The sequence below is a fragment of the Heteronotia binoei genome, chromosome 1 (assembly GCF_032191835.1).
Source record: "Heteronotia binoei isolate CCM8104 ecotype False Entrance Well chromosome 1, APGP_CSIRO_Hbin_v1, whole genome shotgun sequence".
NCBI lineage: Eukaryota > Metazoa > Chordata > Lepidosauria > Squamata > Gekkonidae > Heteronotia > Heteronotia binoei.
In genome coordinates, this window is record NC_083223.1 from 31366510 (window position 1) to 31390413 (window position 23904).

The 23904-nt window shown below is 40.5% G+C and overlaps 1 protein-coding gene across 2 annotated transcripts in view; it reads left to right on the plus strand.

Annotated features, from left to right (window-relative positions):
- CTNNA1 (catenin alpha 1) overlaps positions 1–22785 on the plus strand; it is a 124925-nt gene extending 102140 nt beyond the window's left edge. For both annotated transcript variants that reach the window (XM_060232955.1, XM_060232948.1), the window contains 5 exons: positions 11376–11486; positions 12596–12777; positions 13819–13924; positions 16765–16899; positions 21412–22785. In XM_060232955.1, coding sequence (XP_060088938.1) covers positions 11376–11486; positions 12596–12777; positions 13819–13924; positions 16765–16899; positions 21412–21699 — 822 coding nt within the window. In that variant the 3' untranslated portion in view covers positions 21700–22785. The remainder of the gene's footprint in view (positions 1–11375; positions 11487–12595; positions 12778–13818; positions 13925–16764; positions 16900–21411) is intronic.
- The last annotated feature ends 1119 nt before the right edge of the window (positions 22786–23904 follow it).

The window sequence follows — 23904 nt, forward strand, 5'->3', positions numbered from 1 at the left end:
GTTGCAGCTGTTGTATAGAATGTTGCCTCATACTGTTATGGGAACCCAGAAAAGGTATCATGAGGCTTTGAATGATATGGGGTTGCTTTTGTCTAGTGACAAACTATAAAGGCACCTTGGCAGAGTAAATCTAGAGTATCCTCTTTCTCCTGTTCAGACTCTCTTTAAGATCTGTGAGGATTGTTCCTCATGCCAGCCTTCATGTATATATTTGGCTACAGAGTAGTGCAAGGTCTCCCTGGTCCCGGTGTTAGACAGGACTTCCTTGAGGAGAGCATTCAAGTCATTTTTTCAGCCTTTTAAAGAAGTTTGCATGCTTTTCCAGATTTTTGTCTAGTTATAAAATTAATGTCCTTTTATTGTAAGTTTCTTTGATTCTTTAAGAATGGGATAAATATTATGGTAATTTGTCCCCCCCCCCCCCTTTTAATATTTGTTTAACATATAAGCTGGGAGACAAACTGGAAAAAATGACAAAACCATAAAATTACAAACAGGAAAAAAACAAACAAACTATAAAAAATAACAAAAGCAACAATTCACAATGTATTACAAACCCAAGATTCACAATGAACAACCTCCTAAATTTCATTGCATCAAGGGAATTACATCCTTAGCACATAGGAAATCCAAGGCTGGTTTCCACATTTTTTCATATTTAAATAAAGGAACCACCATGCGTGAATCCCAAAAACAACCCGGATTATGCATAATTGTACTAATCAAAAATTGTTCCCAGAGTTTCTGGTTCCATTTTTTTGAGCAAAGAGCCTGTGAGGGATTTCCAGTTTCTGGCAATGACCAAGCGACCGGAAGCAACCAGTGCTGAAACAAAAGATTTGATATTTTTGTCAAGTTAAGAATTGGCCCAGAAATCCAATAACAAAAATTCCAGAGAATATGGCAATGGAAAACCCACCATGTTGAATATCTCTTTATGAACCTGTGAGGAACCGGTCAGGGTCAGCTTGGGAGAGTGACCACTATAAATTTTTCCCCAGTCACCTCCCCTCAGTCCCTCAGGCACATATGCAGAAATCTTGTCAGACCTCTTAAGAAATATAGGCACCAGACAGTTTTAAATTCAAAAACCAAAGAAATATTTATTGGATTGCAAAAGGCAAGGGAGAGGGGTAAAATAATATTGATTAGATCTGATCAGCAACAACAAATCAGTTGGCAGGCAGATGGTCTCTAAACAACAAAGATTTATCAGGCTGAGGTAAAATTAGATATATAACTCTGGCAAAAGTTTTTTTTTTTTTAACTACCAAACAGGCAGGCTTTAGAATTCTACAGAACTCTATGACAGGCAGGCAGTGTCTACTGGGCACTAGGAATGCTTTGCAGTTCAGATGATATAGCCCTATGCTCTGGCTACTCAAATCATAAAAATAACAAATTGTCAGTCACTCTTTTCCACACACAGAGAACTCCTGGCTGGTGCCAGATTAATTCTCCCTCACAGACATTCCACACTAGCATCCAAAAGAAGAAGAAGAATTGCAGATTTATACCCTGCCCTTCTCCCTGAATCAGACTCAGAGCAGCTTACAATCTCCTATGTCTTCTCCCCCCACAACAGACACCCTGTGAGGTGGGTGGGGCTGAAGGGCTCTCACAGCAGCTGCCCTTTCAAGGACAAGTCCTGTGATGCTATAGCTAACCCAAGGCCATTCCAGCAGGTGCAAGTGGAGGAGTGGAGAATCAAACATGGTTCTCCCAGATAAGAGTCCGCAAACTTAACCACTGCACCAAACAGAACTCACACCACTGAGAGCTAATACCAGCCCCTCACTCCTGGTATGTCTCAGCCCCAGTTAGTTTTCTGGTCTGAATCTTAGGAAACCCTGCTGACCAGCAGAACCCAGTCCACTCTTCTGAGTGTTTGTGTGATCTCAGTTTGTACAAGGAGACTGCCTAGATGTGCTGGCAGATCCCCCACAGAGTTTCCCTCACAGAAGGTCCCTTCTGACTTCAAACACTTTCTCAGACAGAAGCTTAGCTCAGCTCTGTCTCCACAAGGGATTCGGCCCCACTGACTGTTCTCAGCTTCTTATCCAGTTGCTCCACACCACAACTGACTAGCCTAAGCCCCAGTATTCACTCTCCAGACTCTCACTGAAGACTTTCAAACTAAACTGAAGATCCCTGAGGCGTTCCCTGCAATCCTCTTCATTTCGCTACATTTCAGTTACCATGGCTGTGTCTCAGCCAATCGCTGCAAGCCTATTCCCAGCTTCTCAGGCTAAGTTCTTGAGTCTGTCACAGAACCATCTTTCAAAAGTCCTGAACAAGATGGCATTCCCACCACGTATATGCTTTCCTGCTTACAAGATCTCCCAACGCAGTGAGCTCAAGTCTTGTTCATCAGGTTCAATTTGTGTGGTGTTAAATATTAATTAGATTAACAACTTGTAAAACTGGATTTTAATGTTCCAACAGCATGATTTGTTGGAGGGAGAATTCCATATCTGTTTCCAATCAGATTATGAGAAGACAAATTTTAAAGAACCAGATCATTTTTTTAATGGTCAGAGGTAATTAATAATAATTCATAAAGGACAGAAATCACACCTTGTTTACCATCATTCCCATTCCAAATTAAGTCCTCAAATGTGGTTAGTAGAGACCATACCAAACCTTTAGTGGCATAACAGTTGCAAATAAAAATACACAGAATATAAAAATTTAAACGTTGGAGATAAAATCAAAATGAAACCAAGTTTACAGATGTATTCATACATGGTCAGATTTAAATTTAAGGATGTCAGCCAAAAATTTTGCCAAAGCCTTGCTAACCTCCCCCTCAGAATCATTCAATAAATAATAACAGGGTGGCAGAATAGACAAATCTGGGAAGAAAGAAAGCTTGCAAAATAAATCTTTATGGAGATTATGATAAAAGAAACAATCAAGCAATATATGCTGAATTGAGTCGGGAATATTCACTCCACAGGAACAGAGTCTGTCGCCTAAAGGGACTCGATGATATCTCCCTTGTAAAACTTTGGAGGGAAACACATTTAGTCTAGCCAACATAAATGCCCTGCAATGACTTGGAATGGTTAAGTCTGATAGATAATGGGGCATTTGCCACAGAAAGCATAAAGCCCTAAGGAAGCTGGGGAGCAGATATAAGGGTCTGTTGGGTGTAGTTTCGTTTCCTCCAACTCCAGCAGTCTTAGTTTAATACATCTGAAGATATATGACTCATCAGAAGTAAAAAAATCATCAGCCTCTATCCCCAACTGGTTAAGTTTGGACATAAGAACTGCTGACCAGGATGAAATATATGGGTCTCTTTTCATGCAATCAAGAAGGCTGTTAGGATCTGTTCTAAAGTGAATTTTGAGCCAGAATTTAAACATTGCAATCCATGCTTTTGTCTCCACCAAAGAGTGACCCACTTCAGAGCAGAGAGCAAAAGTAGGACACGCATTTTGGCATACCAAGAATTTGTCTAAAGAATGAGGCTTGAATGCCCTCCACTTTCCTGGTAAATGCTGAGATCCATATAGGGATACCATAGAGAATTTGGGCTAGCGTTTTATTTGCTACCGGAACTAATTGGTTGCCCTTTGCAAAGAAAAACTGTTTAATTTGAGCAACTGAACATTTAGCCAAGTTGACGGTGTTGTTATGATGTGAAACCCAGCTTAACTACTTTAATAATAATAATAATAATAAATTTATTCTTATATCCCGCCCTCCCCCGCCAAGGCGGGCTCAGAGTGAATTACAATTACAGTAGTCATAGAAGGCATTCAGATACCTTTGCAGGGTCACACTTGTGCAAAAGAGGATGGTAGTATCGGCATAAAGTAATAAGGGGACCGCTCGGCCTGCTAGTTTAGGTGGATGACCATTAATAGGGTTCATAAATTGTACCAGGTCAGTTAAAAATAAATTTTAAAGATGCAGGACCAGCACGTAACCTTGTTTAACCCCCTTTAACACTGGGATTTTGCTAGTCAAATCACCACTAGGAAGAAAATTTCACTTGGCAAAAAAGTATTAGAATGAAGTTTCCTCAAGAGAAACAGCAGACGGGGATCCATTTCCAGGTAACCTAGCTTAATCCATAGTTGGGCTCTATCTATTGAATCAAATGCACCCTTCAAGTCGATGAAGGCAGCATATGATTTTTTTGTCTCGGCATGCATATATTTTTCAACATGGAAGGCCAGAGTGCAGCAATGGTCCATAGCAGATTTGCCTTTGGAGAAGCCAATTTGTTCAGGACCTATGATGTTGTATAGGCGCATCCAGTCGGGTAATCGGAGTTCTAAATGTTTGGCATACAATTTGCCCACTATAGATAATAAACTAATGGGGCGGAAATTTTCTGGTAACTCCAAACCCCCCCCCTTTTTTTGTAAATTGGGATAATTATAGAATCAAGCCAAGAGTCTGGGATGGAGTCATGCAGATCAATGAAAGAGAACAATTTTGCAAGGGGCAAGAGCCACCAATCAGCAAACTTTGTGAATACCTCAGCGGGAAGGCCATCAGGGCCTGGTGCTTTACCCGCTTTTAAATCCTTCAATAAATCACTGATTTCCTCTAGAGTTACTGGAGGCCAGATCATCATATCAGTAACTGTGGGGTTTGCTAAGATAGGAGGGGATACACATGGAGCAGCAAAAATGTTACAGAAGAAATCAGCCCATGTTTGCGCAGAAATGTTTGGGTCAGTAACAGAATTGTTTTTGGGATTACCCGAAATGATTCTCCAGACAGCCTTATTATCGTGAGATTTTATCGAATGGTAAAGTTGGTCCCATTTATTCTGAAAGAAAACTTTCTTTTTGGATGTAATAAGCTCCAGGTAGGCTGTCTTACAAGCAATATAGGCCTTAATTTTTGTTGGGTCTTTGGAGTGATAGGCCTCTTTAAATAGCATTCTCAGTTCTTTTTTCCAAATTAAACAATCTGTAGCTAGAGAAACTGGACCTAGACAAGATCACAGGTTTAGCTTTAGCACTACAGTAATCAATTAATAATGAGAATCCTGAAAGGATCGTATCATCTGAATTGGAATTTATGATTGAATCCCTTAATCTGCACAGTGCTTCAGAGCCAAAGAGGGAAGAAAACTCCCTTTCTAGGGCTGGGGACCACTTGATCTTTTTAGAACATTCTCAGAGACCTTCACAGATTGGGAAGATGATACCATATTAACCTCCAGATCCAATCTTAAAGATAGAATTAGGGGCAAGTGATCACTTTCCGTGCGTGAATCAGTGCAAAAGTTATCAATAGATGACAGAAGGCTGGGTGAACCCAAACAAAAATCTATCACACTGCAACCCTGTGTAGGAAAAAAAGTAAAATCAGTTGCAGCCGGAAATTTGGAGAGACCATTAAATATTATAGCATTGTGTGCTATGCAGAATTCAATTAATCTAAGACCCACCTTATTGGTTAAAGTATCTTTAGAACAACAGGGCAAACATAATTGTAGTGGAAGGGATTCAGCCGCTTCAAGGCCAAAATGAGAGATCCATTTCTGATTATTACTGCTTATCCGAGTATTAAAATCACCAAAAATCATGAGCTGAGCAGTATGGAATTTCCTAGACAAAGACATCACATAATCAGAAAATTTCTCCCAGACAGGAGCAAATCCTTGGACTTGATCAAATCAATTATCAGATTTTTCAACTAAAAATATTGAAACCAAGAGACCTTAACTCCAAATCTTTCTTCCACTATGGATTTATCTAAATTGCCCCTTCTTTAATCCAGTTAATAATTGTCAACAGACCGGAGTATCTCCATTCCCTAAACTCAGTTAAAATCTTCCCTAGTGGGAACCAGTCCTAATTAATGAAGGTCATTAAGGGAAAAAATACCTGGAGTTAAGATTTTCCTACATTTGTCTCAAGTTTAAAGCAGAAGAAAAAGACGACTGCAGATTTATATCCTGCCCTTCTCTCTGAATCAGAGACTCAGAGCGACTTACAATCTCCTTTAACTTCTTCGCCCACAACAGACACCCTGTGAGGTGGGTGAGGCTGAGAGGGCTCTCACAGCAGCTGCCCTTTCAAGGACAACCTCTACCAGAGCTATGGGTGACCCAAGGCCATTCCAGCACGTGCAAGTGGAGGCGTGGGGAATCAAACCCGGTTCTCCCAGATAAGAGTCTGCGCACTTAACCACTACGCCAAACTGGCATGTTATCTATTAGGGAATTGGAGGAAATCAAAACAGGTCTACTTTTAGTGGAGGACCAGATGGTTATTGGTAACAAAAACAATGAAGAGAAATTTTCTACAGCTATCCAGCCTTCCATAGGGTTCAATGGAGCCAGAGAGGAAGCAGGTCTGGGACCACCCAAATTTGAAGGCTGACATAGTTTCTGAAACCCAACTCTAGGTCTGCAGTAAGACCCAATAAACTCATTAAATGCTGTAATTTATTTGGGAGTATCTTAACTGGGAGGACACAGAACAAACATAAATTTGGGGAGGATGAAAGATTTAACCAATGAGATCTGTCCGGATGTTTATTCCATTTAGAAAAAAGGATCAACACAGATTTTAAAAGATTCGTCAATATTTACCCAAACAATGTCATTAAAGAAGCACAGGGATTTGAACCCCTAGGTATCTCATCGTTTTAGTAACTAGAGTGGGATAATTATTATGGTAATGACTTCAAGGTTGACAGATTAGGGACAGGCATCAAAGATGATAAAATATCAATTACTTATGTTGGAGAGCAGAAGGTACCCTGTTTTACAAGAAGCAAGTGCTGAGCGAAGAGAGAGCCTTGTAAAATCAGATCCAGCACTTCAGCAAGCAAATTCAAAAGCCAAATATTCTGTTTGCATTTGGTAGTGTCTACTCCGATTTTAATAAAGAAATCAACCATTAAAATCTAAATGGCTTTTATTTTTTTCTTCACCTGAAGTTGAAAGCCCACATCATTAAAGTGGTAGAAAAGATCCATATCAAAATAAAATTAAACATTAGAATATGAAGCACAAGAATATCCTGCTGTTGTTGTATGCTTTAAATTAAACAAGTACACAATAAAAATAGAAGCTACCTTGAGCAGTCGTCTTGGATTAACTACAGAGCAGCTGAGGACCAGTCTTTCAGTGCTTCCTCCTTTCTTGTACAATGAAATATGGCTCTAGGTAAAAAGATGGCTATGAGATTAATGCAACTTGCTAGGACATAACAACATTACTTTCTTTCAGGAATATGGGCTGTCATGCATTTTCATCATGAGACTCTGAAGATTGCTTTTTGTGTTTTCAGCATGAGAATATTTTCCCTAAAGTTACCCCTGTCCTGCACAGAGAATGATATAGATCCCTTCCATACATCCAGTCTAGATTTTGAGACACATATTTTTTTCCATAGAATCATCAGAGTTTCAGTTAAAAGTATACTATATTTTACTCCAGGATTTAGCAGCGGTAAGCGTTTTTGCCCCAAAACTTGCTGCATATCTGTTTGTACCTGTGCCCCATCACTGCACATCTGTGAAAAGGGTTTGCTGAAGACTGAAGTTGAGAATCCATGCTTGTCACTAGTGGATAGCCTACAGAAGCCAAAGCTAGCAGGGTGCCAGGAAGGGCACTGTCTGAAGAAAAGGAAACTGATATCCTGCTGCTTGCTTCTCTTCTTTCACCCTTTGACCACTGCCCCTAAATACAGCAGCAGTGAAGCAAGGTGGCTGGTCTGAATGGGGAGGGTAGAAAAGTCAGGCTGTAGTGAAATACTGCATTTTACATACCATCTTGTCTACCTCTTATCATTGTCTTCTGCCTTCAGATAAAAACTGTTGTTGTTGTTGTTTGGCATTTCCCCCATTAACTGTTATTAGCCCTCTTTCCTGGTGGTGGTGATGTATGTTTGTGTGTCTGTACATTTTGTGGAATTGTTTAAGAACATAAGAGAAGCCATGTTGGATCAGGCCAACGGCCTATCAAGTCCAACACTCTGTGTCACACAGTGGCAAAAAATGTTATATACACACATACACTGTGGCTAATAGCCACTGATGGACCTCTGCTCCATATTTTTATCTAAACCCCTCTTGAAGGTGGCTATACTTGTGGCCGCCACCACCTCCTGTGGCAGTGAATTCCACATGTTAATCACCCTTTGGGTGAAGAAGTACTTCCTTTTATCCGTTTTAACCTGTCTGCTCAGCAATTTCATCGAATGCCCACGAGTTCTTGTATTGTGAGAAAGGGAGAAAAGTACTTCTTTCTCTACTTTCTCCATTCCATGCATTATCTTGTAAACCTCTATCATGTCACCCCGCATTCGACGTTTCTCCAAGCTAAAGAGTCCCAAGCGTTTCAACCTTTCTTCATAGGGAAAGTGCTCCAGCCCTTTAATCATTCTAGTTGCCCTTCTCTGCACCTTCTCTAAAGCTATAATATCCTTTTTGAGGTGCGGCGACCAGAACTGCACACAGTACTCCAAATGAGACCGCACCATCGATTTATACAGGGGCATTATGATACTGGCTGATTTGTTTTCAATTCCCTTCCTAATAATTCCCAGCATGGCATTGGCCTTTTTTATTGCAAACGCACACTGTCTTGACACTTTCAGTGAGTTATCTATCATGACCCCAAGATCTCTCTCTTGATCAGTCTCTGCCAGTTCACACCCCATCAACTTGTATTTGTAGCTGGGATTCTTAGCCCCAATGTGCATTACTTTGCACTTGGCCACATTGAACCGCATCTGCCACGTTGACGCCCACTCACCCAGCCTCAACAGATCCCTTGGGAGTTCCTCACAATCCTCTCTGGTTCTCACCACCCTGAACAATTTAGTGTCATCCGCAAACTTGGCCACTTCACTGCTCACTCCCAACTCTAAATCATTTATGAACAAGTTAAAGAGCATGGGACCCAGTACCGAGCCCTGTGGCACCCCACTGCTTACCGTCCTCCACTGCGAAGACTGCCCATTTATACTCACTCTCTGCTTCCTATTACTCAGCCAGTTTTTGATCCACAAGAGGACCTGTCCTTTTACTCCATGATTCTCAAGCTTTCTAAGGAGCCTTTGATGAGGAACTTTAAACATTTTATGCATCCTTTGTCTTGATCTTTTAATGTTCACCAGCTTGGGAACTTTGCATACAAGGGCAGTATAGAATGCAGAACAGAAGCTTGCAGCCACCAGCCTCACCCCAGGGTCATCAGAGCTCTTGAAATGTTGGAGAAGGCAGGCCCAAAGAGAGATGCAGGTCTGGCACTGTAACATGTGACTAGCAGCTTAGGGCTGACAGTCACAAAGACTGCTTGACCACGGATGAGTTGCACCAATCTCTGGATGACACAGCAGATTGGTGTGTTGCACCTCTCTCAAATGACTCAGCAGAGTTTCCTGATAAAAGCAGCCAGAAAAGGACACACTGTGGCTTAAAGCTTACTTAGGTGATCTTGGGCCAGTTTATGTAATTCAAACCTACCTGCTGTGATGATAAAATAGAGGAGAGGAAAACAATTTAAGCCATTTTGGATTCACTTTGATAGAAAAATGAGATAGAAGTGAGGTAAATAAATAAAATATTTCCATAAATGTAGATGTGGAAAAATGAGATAGAAGTGAGGTAAATAAATAACATATTCTCATAAATGTAGATGTGGGCTGGGCAGTACACCCAGGATGTCTTCCTTATCAGCTGTTAGTTTCCAAATTGCTGCCTCTGAATTAATACAGGATAGACCAGGGATTCATTCTCTGCTTGAGTAGAAGAGGTAACGTTGACCTTTATTTGTTTTCTCATATTCCTCTCAGGGAGATGGAATTTGTAAAGTAGATTCTGTTAGTAGTGCTTATGATTATATTAGCCTTTATGGGCTCCGCTTGACTTCAGTAACTTTCTTTATCTTGCAAGTATTTTGAAGTTGAGAACTGACACAACGTAGAGCTAACTGCATTTTTTCCTGAACCTATTAAAAGCAAGATAGAGCACTGTAGTGGATCCAGCTGCTCTGCTCACCACATTTTGAAGCATTCCTCCAATTTCTGGAAGAGCCAGTTGAATTGCAGAAAGGTTTCATACTTCGCTAGCCAATTTGGTGTTGTGGTTAAGTGTGTGGACTCTAACCTGGGAAAACTGGGTTTGATTCCCCACTCGTCCACATAAAGCCAGCTGGGTGACCTGGGGTCAGCCACAGTTCTCACAGAGCTGTTCTCTCAAGAGTAGTTCTCAAAGAGCTCTCTCAGGCCCACCTACTTCACAGGGTGTCTGTTGTGGGAAGAGGAAGGGAAGGAAATTGTAAGCTGCTCTGAGACTCCTAGGTGAAATGTGAGGTATAAATCCAATTTCCTCCTCTTCCTCGTGGCTGAATCCACCCACTGTTAATCATCCCAGAGATAATTGTCTGTCCCTCACGTTTTCTGCCAGTGAGTGAAGACTGCTTTGTGTTGTCTGGTGGTTACTCAGTAATCCTTCCTTCCTACCTTACATTTTAATTTTTTAAAAATATGTACGTATTTTCAGCTCTGGTTTTTTTAATTGACTTTACAGTATATTTTTATTAAGGTTGTTTTAAAATTGTTAGACACCTTTAAAGCCAGCTATAAATAATGCAGAAATCAGAGTTGACTGCTTTAATAAAACAATACTCAGAAACTGTTATTTTTAAAAAAAAAAACGTTTCTAAACGGTTTGTACTACAGAGTCATCTGTAATTCCAAGCCCAAGCAGCTGCTGCATTTTACTTGGCTGAATTTCTGTCAGCTTCCTAACTAATTTGCAAAGTGATTGTAATAGACTGGAATCAAATAAAACATACATTTGCTTAAACACTTGCTTACATTTGAAAAGTTAAAAGGTATTCTCTTAAATGCTGTGGTCCTGTTCTAGCCTTTTCCACAGTACTAGACTAGAAAGTTCCAGTGCTGGCTTGAGGAAACCCAAACATTCCCTCTGGGGATTGGTTGACAAATGTGTAGATGCTTCAGAGAAACTATGTTTTCTCCAAATCTAAAGTTCAGTTTTGTTCAGTTGAAATTTTGAATTGTGTTCCAAAGTCAATTAAACTCTAGAGATGACCATTCCCTTTTAGAAGAGGATGATGATGATATTGGATTTATACCCCGCCCTTCACTCTGAATCTCACAGTGGCTTACAATCTCTTTTACCTTCCTCCCCACAACAAACACCATGTGAGGTGGGTGGGCTGAGAGAGCTCTCACAGAAGCTGCTCTTTCAAGGACAGCTCTGTGAGAGCTATGGCTGACCCAAGGCCATTCCAGCAGCTGCAAGTGGACGAGTGGGGAATCAAACCTGGTTCTCCAAGATAAGAGATAACCACTATATCAAACTGGCTGTTTTGGGTTACTGATCTTGGGTTTGATTTGTGTTCAAATTTGCTTTCTTAGACTCCTGAAGAATTGGATGACTCAGACTTTGAGACAGAAGACTTTGACGTTCGAAGCAGAACAAGCGTTCAGACTGAAGATGATCAACTTATTGCTGGCCAAAGTGCAAGGGTAAGAAAATATTCTGATCACTGCTTGTCTGATTAATACAACCTGTGTAAAACGTTGGACTGCTATACAAAAATCATAATAAAATCAGCAGACTTTTTATTTTAAGAAGTAGAATAGTCTGTATGCAGGATTATTCAAATATAGATGTTTGCCCATTTATCTGTTTCTAAAACCTGAAGAAACCGCAGTCCTCTTCTATATTTACTATACTTTTCGTACTCTCACCCCAGTCTGAAACATTGAATCCTCTGCTTACAAACACTGTGCTTTCACCCCTGACTTGAAAGACGGGACCCCATATACTGGGCTTTCCTTTTCTAATCTGTTTCCTTCTCCATTGCTTTTTTTTTTTAAAGAACCAAAGCAAGAAGCTTCATCAGTCTGATCTTAGATGATAGCATGGCTCGTGGAGCAGATGTCCTACTGTTCAGCTTCAGTCAGTTCATCTGTTCCCTTCCCACACACACCTTTCTAATCACACCAGTCCATCTCTAGCTGTAAGGTTGTTTGACCAACAGAGAATGCGCCTTACAGCCTCACACATCCATTTAAGTTACTCCAATAAGTTTTCTTGAATCCCCTGAGCTTTGGCTATTTACACACCAATATGATACCCACTGACCTAAGGATGTATTCTTGCTTTAAAATATTGGGTTCCCTGAATAACAGGTGGCTTTGTACAATAAACAAATGTTTAAACTTGTCCACTTCATTTATACGCCTGAAGGGTTGCGTGATAACTCCTCTGAACTCTGTAGCAATTTGAAATAGTGCATAATTTGCTGTGAAAGCTGCTGTTCTTTATAGTAGAGAAGAGAAAACAAATCTTTTTTTTGGGGGGGTGACCATTTTTCTCAGTGCATTGCTTTAGAAATCAGCCTTGTTACCAGTGGCTTTATTTCTTAGTAGTGTTTACTTACGGTGTTACTAGATAATTCACATAGCCACAAGCTTCAGATCTAAGTGGGATTAAATGGTCTCATCAGCCCTTCAGATGGATATAATTTAATCCTACCTCCATGCATAAGATCGGCTGGTACAAAATACACCTTGAAAAGACTTCCTACTGATGAATGGCTAGAATTACATCAGACAACTCTTCATTCCAGGCTATCATGGCTCAGCTCCCTCAAGAGCAGAAAGCAAAAATTGCCGAACAAGTAGCCAGCTTCCAGGAAGAAAAGAGTAAATTAGATGCAGAAGTGTCCAAATGGGATGACAGTGGTAATGACATCATTGTTCTGGCAAAACAAATGTGCATGATTATGATGGAAATGACAGACTTCACCAGGTAAGGATTCTTCATGGGTGTACTCCTTAAGTCAGGATTTCAGGGGTAATTTGTCCAATGAGGGTTGTTGTAGATGAAACTGGTCCCTATGGGGTGCTGTTGACAGATGCTGATTAGTATTACTTTAGCAGTCATTCAGTCTTGTCAGGAACTTTCTGCCTTGCATGTGCGTTAGTGGAAAACATAACCTAAATATAAAGTAATTTGAAATCCCCACATTTTCTAGAGATTAAAGTGTCACTGCCCAAATTTGTTAATTGTGATTTACATGCAACTTCTAGGAAACTGGTGGGAAACTGTCCGCTGTTCCTGTAGTTTGTTCACATTCTCATTCTAGACTAAAATGTATTTTTACAAATGGTACAAAATAGAAAAGCTTGCAAGGTTTTGAATGCACTCAAATTTAAATATAAAGGACTTTTTTGTTCATGATTTAATTAGTCTCACTCGTGATGAGTTTTGAATTTTTTAATAGATAAGTGGCAGAGATTCCACTTTAAGTGTAATCAAGGCCTTGGGCATGTACAGGTGGATTCCCTTCCCTCAAGTCCCCAAGTCACATCAAACTATTATGAAAACTGCTTTAAGTTGCAGAAGTGGGTGCCATGTCGCTGGGTGGAGGTGGGGTAGGAGACTTTCCATTCAAGAAATACAAGCCTTGAACTTGCAAAATGAGTGAAGTGATTCTTTGCCATTTTGTAGAATAGATGTGTGATGTGCAATTTAGCAGCAAGAGTAGAGACTGGGACCCGTGTCCTGGGGAAGGAAAAGAGCAGGTACCATATAGTGGCTGTCTTTTTTTCCTTCTTGAACCTTAAAACTGGGAGGGGTAGCATGGGTAGAGTAAACCTCCATTTTGAGACTTTAGTCCATATTCTTTTCCCCTTATCCTTCCCTCCTCCCCAACTGAGCAGCTGTTCTTTTGCGTTGTGTGTAGTTTGGCTTCTGTGCAAACTAGATGTGACTGCTACACAATAGGAAAATATGTGGCAAGGAAAAACATCTCTGGTTTAGAAGACTAATGCAGTTTTCTTTTTGCAGAGGTAAAGGGCCATTAAAGAATACATCTGATGTTATTAGTGCAGCAAAAAAAATTGCAGAAGCTGGGTCAAGAATGGACAAGCTAGGACGGACAATTGCCGATCATGTAAGTTGTGATAGATTTTTACAAGTCTGCAGTGCAACTGTGCTGAAGATTTTCTAAGAGGTTTCAGGTAATTTTACTTTATGTAATTTCAAGAGCCAGGATTGTCTTTCTTAGATTCTGGAAGTAGAATATAGCCCCAAATACCCTTGACTGGTTATAGAAAATAAAGGAGATTTATGTTAATTTAACGTTTACTTGATTCCTTATGGGTTCCCTTAAGTGGATGTCACAGTAATGACATTTTATTATACGGTGCTAGTAGTGCTGGATATGTTTGTTTCTTTATGTGAGTGAGATGTTAAAATTTTGATTCTCTAATTTTAAAAAATGGACAAGCTAGGATGGACAGTTGCTGACCACTCAAGTCATGGATTTTTATAAGCTTTCAGTACAGCTGTCACTTTCAGTCATTGGTTCACAGAACAGAATGCTGTAGCTATCTGCTGTTTGTATGGCATCTTCCTAACAAACATTTTTCATTCTTTATTCTTCTCAATATGCATATACACACACACAGAGATGTGTTACCTAGTTTTGCTCTGGATTTTCTTAAGGCTCAGGTTTTGCTGGAGATATTGCATTTTAGAGGGAGGAGGCAAAAGCATTAATAGTTGCTCACTTTCACAATTCCGTTTTTCTCACCAGTTTACCAATACTGTTTCCAGTATGTAGCAGCCTGAGCACCCCGGGGGCGGGGGGGGGGGGGACAAGAAAAAATGTATGTGCTATGAAGTCCTGTGCTGGCAGACTTCCTAGTTGCTTTATTGACTAAGGGCTTGGCACAGGCTGACCAGTGGGAAGCAGTTCTTTGGTGCTTAACTGTATATGCCTTCAATAAACAACCTTGCCTTACATCCTTCTAACAGGGCTGTCATTGTTTGAATCTGTCAGCTGTCTCTGACAGAGAGCGCAAATAAAATGAGCCAGTGGAGTGGTTAGAGTGCCATACTAGGATCAGAGAGACCCAAGTTTGAAACCTCGTTTTGCCATGGAAGCTTGCTGGGTGACCTTGGCCGGTCACACACTGTTGCCCTAATCTGCTTCACGGTATTTGTGAGGATGAAATGGAAGGGGGGGGGGGACAATATAAACCACTTTGGGTCCTCACTGAGGGCAAAAGTGGGATATAAATGAAGTATACCTTTTCATTTGCACTTTAAAGGCAAATCAGCAATTAGGTGAACATTTCACCCTTTCTGATAATCTGATTAATTTAGTACTCTGTCCCTTTGCCACCATAATTTGATGCTTTTGCTTCCTTGCAAAATTTATTTCAGAGCACTCGCATACATTCCCTAAAAATGAAGACATGGATATTTTGTAGTGTAGCTAGGAACAGGAAAATCTGTGCATCTGTACAGCTAGTCCATTGTCTGTCTTTCTCCTCCCACCTTTTGCACTCTACAATTAAGAGCTCCTAAAGTGGGTCCAGCAGGTTCCTCTGATTTTTATACTCTCTGAAATTTGTGTTAAAGCCTCCTTGCCCCAATTTAGAAGAACAATGAGCCACAATCAGCATGCCGTATAATATCCTCACACTGATTATTTGGGAAATTTCTAGTGCATAATAGATAAGGGCATCTCCTTTTAAAAAGAGGTAGAAAATTGCTTCAAGAGGTAAACTATTCAGGGTTTGTTTCTTCAAAACACTCTGAAGCAACTTGGCCACATGGAACCTAGTAATATGCAACATTGATCAGTTACCCCTCTCTTGCTTTCCACTGACACACTCTGGGGATGGCTGAAGGCTTTACCCACAAGGTCATAGGAGATTTGCTATGGGATCCTTAAGGAGAGCTTGCAGGTCTTTGGGTTTTTCCAGTGAATATCTTTTACAGCACTATCTCAATGTATTTTCACAGCCCTACAGCAGGGACAAAAAGCTTTTGGCAACATTGATTCCACTACTGATCAGTCCTATCATTTTTATCCCGTCCTTTTCCCAAGGAGCTCAGGACATCTTATGTGGTTCACTGTAGCGGGAAATAGTGGTTCACCTCTATTTTATCCTCACAACAGACCTGTGAGTTAGGTTAGGCTACTTCCCTAATCCCTAAGAAAACCAGGTCAAATAGTCACTTCTTAATTCTAAGGCAAGAATTTCTTAGTACAGACATTAACTGATGAGGAGCACTGTGGCTGTTACCTGCTTCTGCCTCATGCAGACAGATCAAAGGTGATCCTTTTTCATTGCTCATTGGATAGGTTGCTGTTACTTTTATGGATTTGCTGCTGTGTACTGTTCTTACTGGTTTTGTTCTTGGTTCTTTTGTTATGCTGCAGCACATCAGATTTAACTGTCATGTTATGCAGTCAGTTTTACTGTGGTGTTTTGTTTTACATTTGCAAACCACCTCAATTCTTGCAAAGGATAGTTTAAAAAAGATAATAAATGCACATTGATCAGTGACCAGGATGTGTGTTTTGGTGCCTTTGAGACCTGTCAACTCTTACAGTTCCCTCTTGGCCTCTTGCAGTTTCCTCAGCTTCTGACCTCTTTCCCTATCTTGCTTGTTAATACCATTGGCTGATCGGCCGTGATGTCACAATGGGCCTGAGCAGGCATAGATTTCATAGACTGAGGGTGGACAGGTATATGAATGATTATTTATTTAAAGATGCAATCTCTATATATTGTCACTCTTGGAATGACATCTTGCTGGGATAAGTTGGGTAATGGGCTTTAAATCATATATATGCAATGTAAACAATGGACTCCCCTGTCATGTTGGAGAGTACTGTGGAGGATTTTGCTTACTTATTTCTGCCTAGTAAGATTTGATCTACAGGTAACGATATTTCAAGCTTTTCAAATGAAACACATTTTTTCCTGTCTTCAGTGTCCAGATTCTGCTTGCAAACAGGACTTGCTGGCTTACCTACAGCGTATTGCTTTATATTGCCATCAGCTGAACATTTGCAGCAAAGTGAAGGCAGAAGTGCAGAATCTTGGTGGAGAATTGGTTGTGTCTGGGGTATGTAAGATATTATAACTATTCTGTTTTGCTTGTATAAACTGCTAGATGCCCAAACAAACTTGAGTTAAACTTGTTAAACTTGATAGAATTATAAACTTACCTATATATGCACTCGTTGTTGTGGAAAGCATCCTCAATAATTCTCACTTTGAAGAATCTCAGGGTATCTTCAGGTTTTTTTTTCTTTTGTGTTTGAGCAGGGGCAGAGGGAATTATAAATGCTTTCTTATGCTGGCTCTTCACAGTACTCTGCAGTTTCTCACAAGTGTGCTGTATCTTCCTTTTATCTTACTTTTTAAAAATTCCTATAAAATAAACATGTTGGGTTCAAGCTGTAAGTTTTGTTGTTTTAGCTCTGGAGAGCTGGCACTGAAGCATCAAGGTTGGTAGAATTGGGCTGTGTACAGATATTTAGCTTATTATCCCTTGTATCCTGACCTCCCACTGCCCAAACCACGCATCTCTTCCAGGCTATGTGATGCCCCTGCTTTGATGTTCATCATCCAGCTTGCCTCACACTCTCTGGGCCACTATTTCCTATTGTGCTCCAGCTGACAACTGTCTCTCATAATTCCACCCCGCTTAGCTTTTCCAGGGTCTTCTGCTCTCAAGTGCTACCCCTTTTCCCTTGAAAAGTTGCTAAATGACCTTGGGCCAATGTCACATAACTCAATCCTAACCTCTCTCAAAGGGTTGTTATGTTAAAATGAATGAGAGGAGACTAGTGTAAGCTGCATTGGGGGGGGGGTGGTCCTCCTTGGAGAGAAAAGTGGAAGATGAATAAAATAAACACCTCATGAGACAAAAACTGATATGTGGCTCTTTTAAAAACTCATGGGAGAGTGAGGCTGCCTGCTGCCCAGCAGTAGTGTTACATAAGAAGTACTTCCTGTTATCTGTTCTAAGTCTATTGCTCACTATTTTCATTGAGTGCTCAGGATCGCTTTTCTTGCCAATGGTTTTATGTTATTTGAGTGCAATTGCTTTGCATATATACGTGTTATATATAGTCATTTATACTGGTCATATGTACTTTGGTTTTTTGTATTGACATACTCAAGTAGGGATATTGGCTGTGTATCTTATTACATATACTAACCCATCTTCCACTATAATGTATTCTTTTCTTCTAATGGCAAACTATAATGATGTTATAATCTCTTGAGATACTAATGCCTTCCATTTAAATCCACAGCTAAGAAGTCAGAATGACCCCCAGATTTATGGCAATTCACACCTATGATATGTCTTGCTTTTTATCACCCTCCACTGCTGTTACAGCCTAGTTAACAATACCAAACAAACAAACACAGACCCCAATTTGTGATTCTTTTAATCTGCTAAAAACATTCCAACTACATACCAACTTACTGTCTTATCGGGGAGAACCGGGTTTGATTCCCCACTCCTCCACTTGCACCTGCTAGAATGGCCTTGGGTCAGCCATAGCTCTGGCAGAGGTTGTCCTTGAAAGGGTAGCTGCTGTGAGAACCCTCTCCAGCCCCACCCACCTCACAGGGTGTCTGTTGTGGGGGAGGAAGGTAAAGGAGATTGTGAGCCGCTCTGAGACTCTTCGGAGTGGAGGGCGGGATATAAATCCAATATCTTCTTCTTCTTCCATTATTTGAAAGAGGTAGAGTCTTCACACTTTGTTTGGCATTTCCTCACTACATCTCATTAGCTCTCCTCTCTTTTGGTGTGCTTTTATGTGTTTGTAGGTTTTGTTTTAGTTACTTTAAACATTTTATATATACACACACACAAATATATATGTGCATGCTTTTTAATGTTGGAAATGTTGAAATGTTTGCCACCTTGGGGACCCAGAACTGGGTGGAAAGGCGGCATGGAAATATTGTAAAGAAAATTAAGTTCAGCATATTAGACTGTTGGAGCAATTGGGGATTTTCTTAGTCTGTGCTGCATCTGGGATTGAGAACTTCATAACTAGTTCCACACACACTTAAGGGGACCTTAGTCTAGTTTTTCTTGAACAGTTTCCTCTTTCTGTCCCATTGTAAAACTTTCATCGCAAGTCAGAACTTGGAAATGCTGTTTGACATGGTTTTTGTGATAATTGCTATTAGAAGAGAAATGTCAGATCTCACTAGTTGTGCTAAAACACTTGAATGCCTTGCCAAAATAATTCTTATCTTTCTGTGTTTGCACTAGAGCAAGTGTGTTCTAGTAATCTACCCTTCCATTTTCCTTGGTTGTGTTCTAGGATGCCTAGGACTGCAAGTTAGGTTTTACTTTGAAAATGACAAAAAGTCATTTCTGCAGTACATTCCCTGCTTCCATTCCATTCCAAATTCCAACTGTGAACTAGCAGATTCACTAACAGAGCCAAAAGGCTTCACAATACTCAGACTTTGAACTTAAGGTATTAGAAAACCAATATAACCTTAAGGATAACATCTACCATTAATCATCACTGTAGTTATTTGGGGGATTTTTTTTTTCTTCCCTTAACATATTGATCTATAGTCTGCTGAAAAGAAGGCAACTGTGTGGGCCATTGGCCTGATCCAACATGCTTCTCTTACATTCTTATGGAATGGGCTCCCCCCCTCCAATTAAAACATCAATTTACCAATATTTAAGAAATCATGAACAATTTTTGTCATGTTCTAGGTTCATAAAGCTGCTGAGTTAGACCAGTTGCAAATCAAGGCCTATATTATCTACTCTGGTAGCAATTCTCTAATCTTGGGAACAGGGCCTTTCACATCACCAGCTATTTGGTTCTGTTGCCCAGAGAGGAAGATGGCAAGAATTGAAACTGAGACCCACTGTATCAAAGGTGGATTCTTTGCCACTAAGCCATGGTCACTCCCCAGAGTCCATGCCATCAATATATTTTAAGATCACAGCCTCCATCTCAAATATTCACTCAGAAAGAAAGCTTCTGTAGTAAATGGGAACTGAACGTCAAGCTGCTATTAAGGTGGCCCCCACTTTTATAATGGTCTGCCTAAGGAGGTCAGGACAGCTTCCTCTTTCCTGTCATGCCAGACTAACTTTATTTCTTTTTTCGAGGAAGCTACTGCCTTGCTGGATCAGGGGAATGCTGTAGACATTGTTAATCTTGATTTCAGTAAGGCTTCTGATACGGTTCCACATAATATTTTTGTTGACAAGTTGGTAAAATGCGGTTTGGATCCTAACACCTAACTGTTAGGTGGATTAGTAACTGGTTGACAGATTGCACCCAAAGAGTGCTTGTGAATGGTTCCTCATCCTCTTGGAGAGGAGTGACGAGTGGAGTGCCTCAGGGATCTGTTTTGTTCAACATTGTTATAAATGATTTGAATGAAGGACTAGAGGAAATACTTATTAAATTTGCAAATGATATTAAATTGGGAGGGGTAGCAAATACAGTAGAAGACAGAGTCAGGATACAGAATGATCTTGACAGGCTGGAAAAACTGGACTAAAACAAAATAATTTTAATGGGGATAAACGTAAAGTTCTGCATTTAGGTAGGAAAAATCAAATGCATCATTATAGGATGGGGAAGACTTGCCTTGGAAGTAGTATGTGTGAAAAGGATCTGGGAGTCTTAGTAGACCATACACTGAACAGTAATGAAAAAGACAAATGTAATTTTGGACTGTATCAACAAAAGTATAGTGTCTGGTTCGCATTGAATGATGGTGTAGCTTTACTCTGCTCTGCTTAGGTCTCACCTGGCGTATTGTGTTCAGTTCTGGGCACCACAATTTTAAAAGGATATAGACAAACTGGAAAATGTCCAGTGGAGGGCAACGAAAATGGTGAGCGGTCTAGAGACCAAGTCCTATGAGAAAAAGCTGAAGGAGTTGGCTATGTTTACCCTGGAGAGGAGAAAACTGATAGGTGATATGAATACCATCTTCAGTTACTTGAAGGGCTGTCATATAAAGTTGTTTTCTGTTGCCCCAGAAAGTAGGGCCAGAACCAGTGAGTTAAAATGAAATTAAAGGGTTTTGGCTAAGCATTAGGAAGAACTTCCTGACAGTTATAGCTGTTCCTCAATGGAACAAGCTTCCTCGGGAGGTGGTGAGCTGTCCTTTGAAAGTTTTCAAACAGAGGCTAGATGGCCAACAGCAGTGCTGATTCTGTGAACTTAGGCAGATCACGAGAAAGAAGACAGGAAGGGTTGCATCAGTGCTTAGTTCTTGTGATCCTTTCTTTACACGCCCAGGGAAATGCTGATCACTACTTCCGGGTCAGGAGGCAAATTTCTTCAGGCCAGTTTGGCCAGAGATCCTGGAGGACTTGGGGGTGGGTTTGTTTGTTTTGTCATCTTCTGGGCATGGATCGGAGGTCACTAGGGGGACACAGTTGTGAATTTCTCGCATTGTGCACAGATTGGACTAGATGACCCTGGAGGTACCTTCCAACTCTATGATTATATGAAATACTATTTTTCCATTCTTGCAGCTGCTGTAAGCCTCTTTTTTTTTGTATACGCTGTGTTACTGTAACTATCTGCAGCTAAGCAGTCTTCCACTTATGTGGTTTTAGGTGGATAGTGCCATGTCATTGATTCAAGCGGCAAAGAACCTGATGAACGCTGTGGTGCAAACTGTGAAAGCTTCCTATGTGGCATCTACAAAGTACCAGAAGTCTCAAGGGATGGCATCCCTGAACCTTCCTGCAGTGTCGTGGAAGATGAAGGCACCTGAGAAGAAGCCACTAGTCAAGCGGGAGAAGCAAGACGAAACACAGACCAAAATCAAGCGGGCCTCTCAGAAGAAGCACGTGAACCCCGTCCAAGCACTCAGTGAATTCAAAGCAATGGAGAGCATTTGAACAGAGGATTCTGGGTTGCTCCTCTCTGAATTTCTTCCAATATTTGTGTTACATTAAAATTAATTTACTTAAATATTTTGATAAAATCATTTAGAGTAAAATGGGAGGTAATGAGCATGACAGTAAAACTTTTAAGTCTGCAGACATGTTAATTTTAGTATGACAATGCTGTTTAGATTTGTCACTTTTTCTAGCTGACTTTTAAACTAACAAATCCTGCTTTAAATTTTATTATGTAACCAAAGACAAATTTATGGCAACATTAATCATTTGCATAGTTGGATCATGTCATTCCTCTTGAAGCATAAGGCAAATTTTCCCAACTCATGTATAAATGGAACACATGAGGGTTTATTCAAGCTGTTATACACTTTAGGTTGGGTAAAGAGGTAAGCTCTGTATGTTGAAATGACCATCAGTATGAAAAACACTAGTTGCTGTTTACAACACTAAGATGACTGTAAGAAAAATAATTTGACAAAGTAATATACTGTAGCATTCCTTTTTTAATTTAAGCAATCTAGCCTTTGTTGTGTGAAACTGAACACACTGATGCATTTGTCTAAATGACTGGAGTCCAGTTATCTCCTGAGAGTGTGCAAATTAGAGTTATATAGCAGAGAAAGGCAGGTCATGCGCCTGCTCTTGCACTTCCTCAGACTCTCCATAAGAATTTCTGTGGGTACCTGTGGGAAGGCAGCACAAAAGAAAATGGGTGTGATGAGTGGTGCACCATAAAGGGAACTAATTATTGTTCTCTAGCCTGAGAATTTTAATGCTCAATTATCTGGGCCACAGGGCACCAATAAAAGTTGCTTGTACCAGCCAGTGTGGTTGTGCTGTAAGTGGGGGCATGTTCTCCCCCTTAGCATTCAAATGCAAATTCATCATTGTGTTCTAAAAACATTGCTATGCATCCTGCCTTAGGTTTTAAAAAGAATCTTAGCAAATAGTGTTTATTCAGACTGCAATTTAGACATCATTATTTGTGATCACTGCAGCTTCGCAGCATAATTTTGCTGTTTTAAATTTTATGAATTTCTGTTTTTATACCTTTTTTCCCAATAAAGTCCGGTATAAGATCTAGTTGCCACAGGTCAGAGCTTTTATTAAAATTCACAAAGAATTCTGAATTCCAAAAAGCATTCCACCTGTATTAGCTGAGTGCTCTATCAGGCCAGTCATTGGTAATTGATGCATGATTCACTTGTTTGGTTTAGTTACAATGCGCTAAATAGAAGGCCTGCTATAGTAAATGAATCTGATCTTAAAATGGACTTGAACTGCTGGCTGGGGAAAAGGCAGTCAGAAGTTAATCAGCTGCATTCTTGGCAACTGACCGGAATGTTTGCTTTGATTTTTAGTTGTTTGGGTCTGTTCTGTGGCTCAAGAATGTGATTTTCCAAATAAAATTGGTCACAAACCAAAGATTTCCAATTTGATATGAACTGTTATTGAATTTTAGATAGACTAGATATTCTGGGATATGCACTCTTCAGCCTGGTGTCACACTGAGTTTGTGACCACTGCCAGAGATCTCTGCACAGAAAATTTGTTTTAAGTCTGGTTCCCTGGATTTGAAGAGTTCACTTAAGGACAAACCTGGCCAACCACCACCCAGTATCGAACCTTCCTTTCCTAGGTAAGGTAGTTTAGAGAGCAATGGCTGAACGGCTGCAGGCTTTCTTGGATGATGCCTCTATCCTGGATCTCTTCCAGTCTGGTTTTTGTCCTAGCCATGGGACCAAGACAATACTAGTCGCCCTCTAGAGGCACCTGGGCTTAGGCGGATCATGCTGCTATAGTTTCTTAACTTAACAGCAGCATTTGACACAGTCAACCATGATCTTTTGACCCACCGCCTCACTGACGCAGGGAACCGGAGAACTGCCCTGCAATGACTCTCTAACTTTCTCCAGGGTTGGGGACAGAGTGTTACTTGAGAGGATTTTTCTATGATTGTAGCATATTCTGATGACACACTATATATGTTAATGGACTCCAGATGTTTTGGACAGGGCTTTGAGGGCTATGGCTGGCTGGTAGGTAGCAGCAGAGCCAGCTGAAGTTAAATCCATGGAAGATGGAGGTCCTGTACCTGAGGCTCAGGGGACTGGATATGGATATTTGGCTCCCAGCTTTGGGTGGGGCACCACTGATGCTGGGACTAGGAGTGATATGGATGCCTCGCTATCTGTGGAGGAC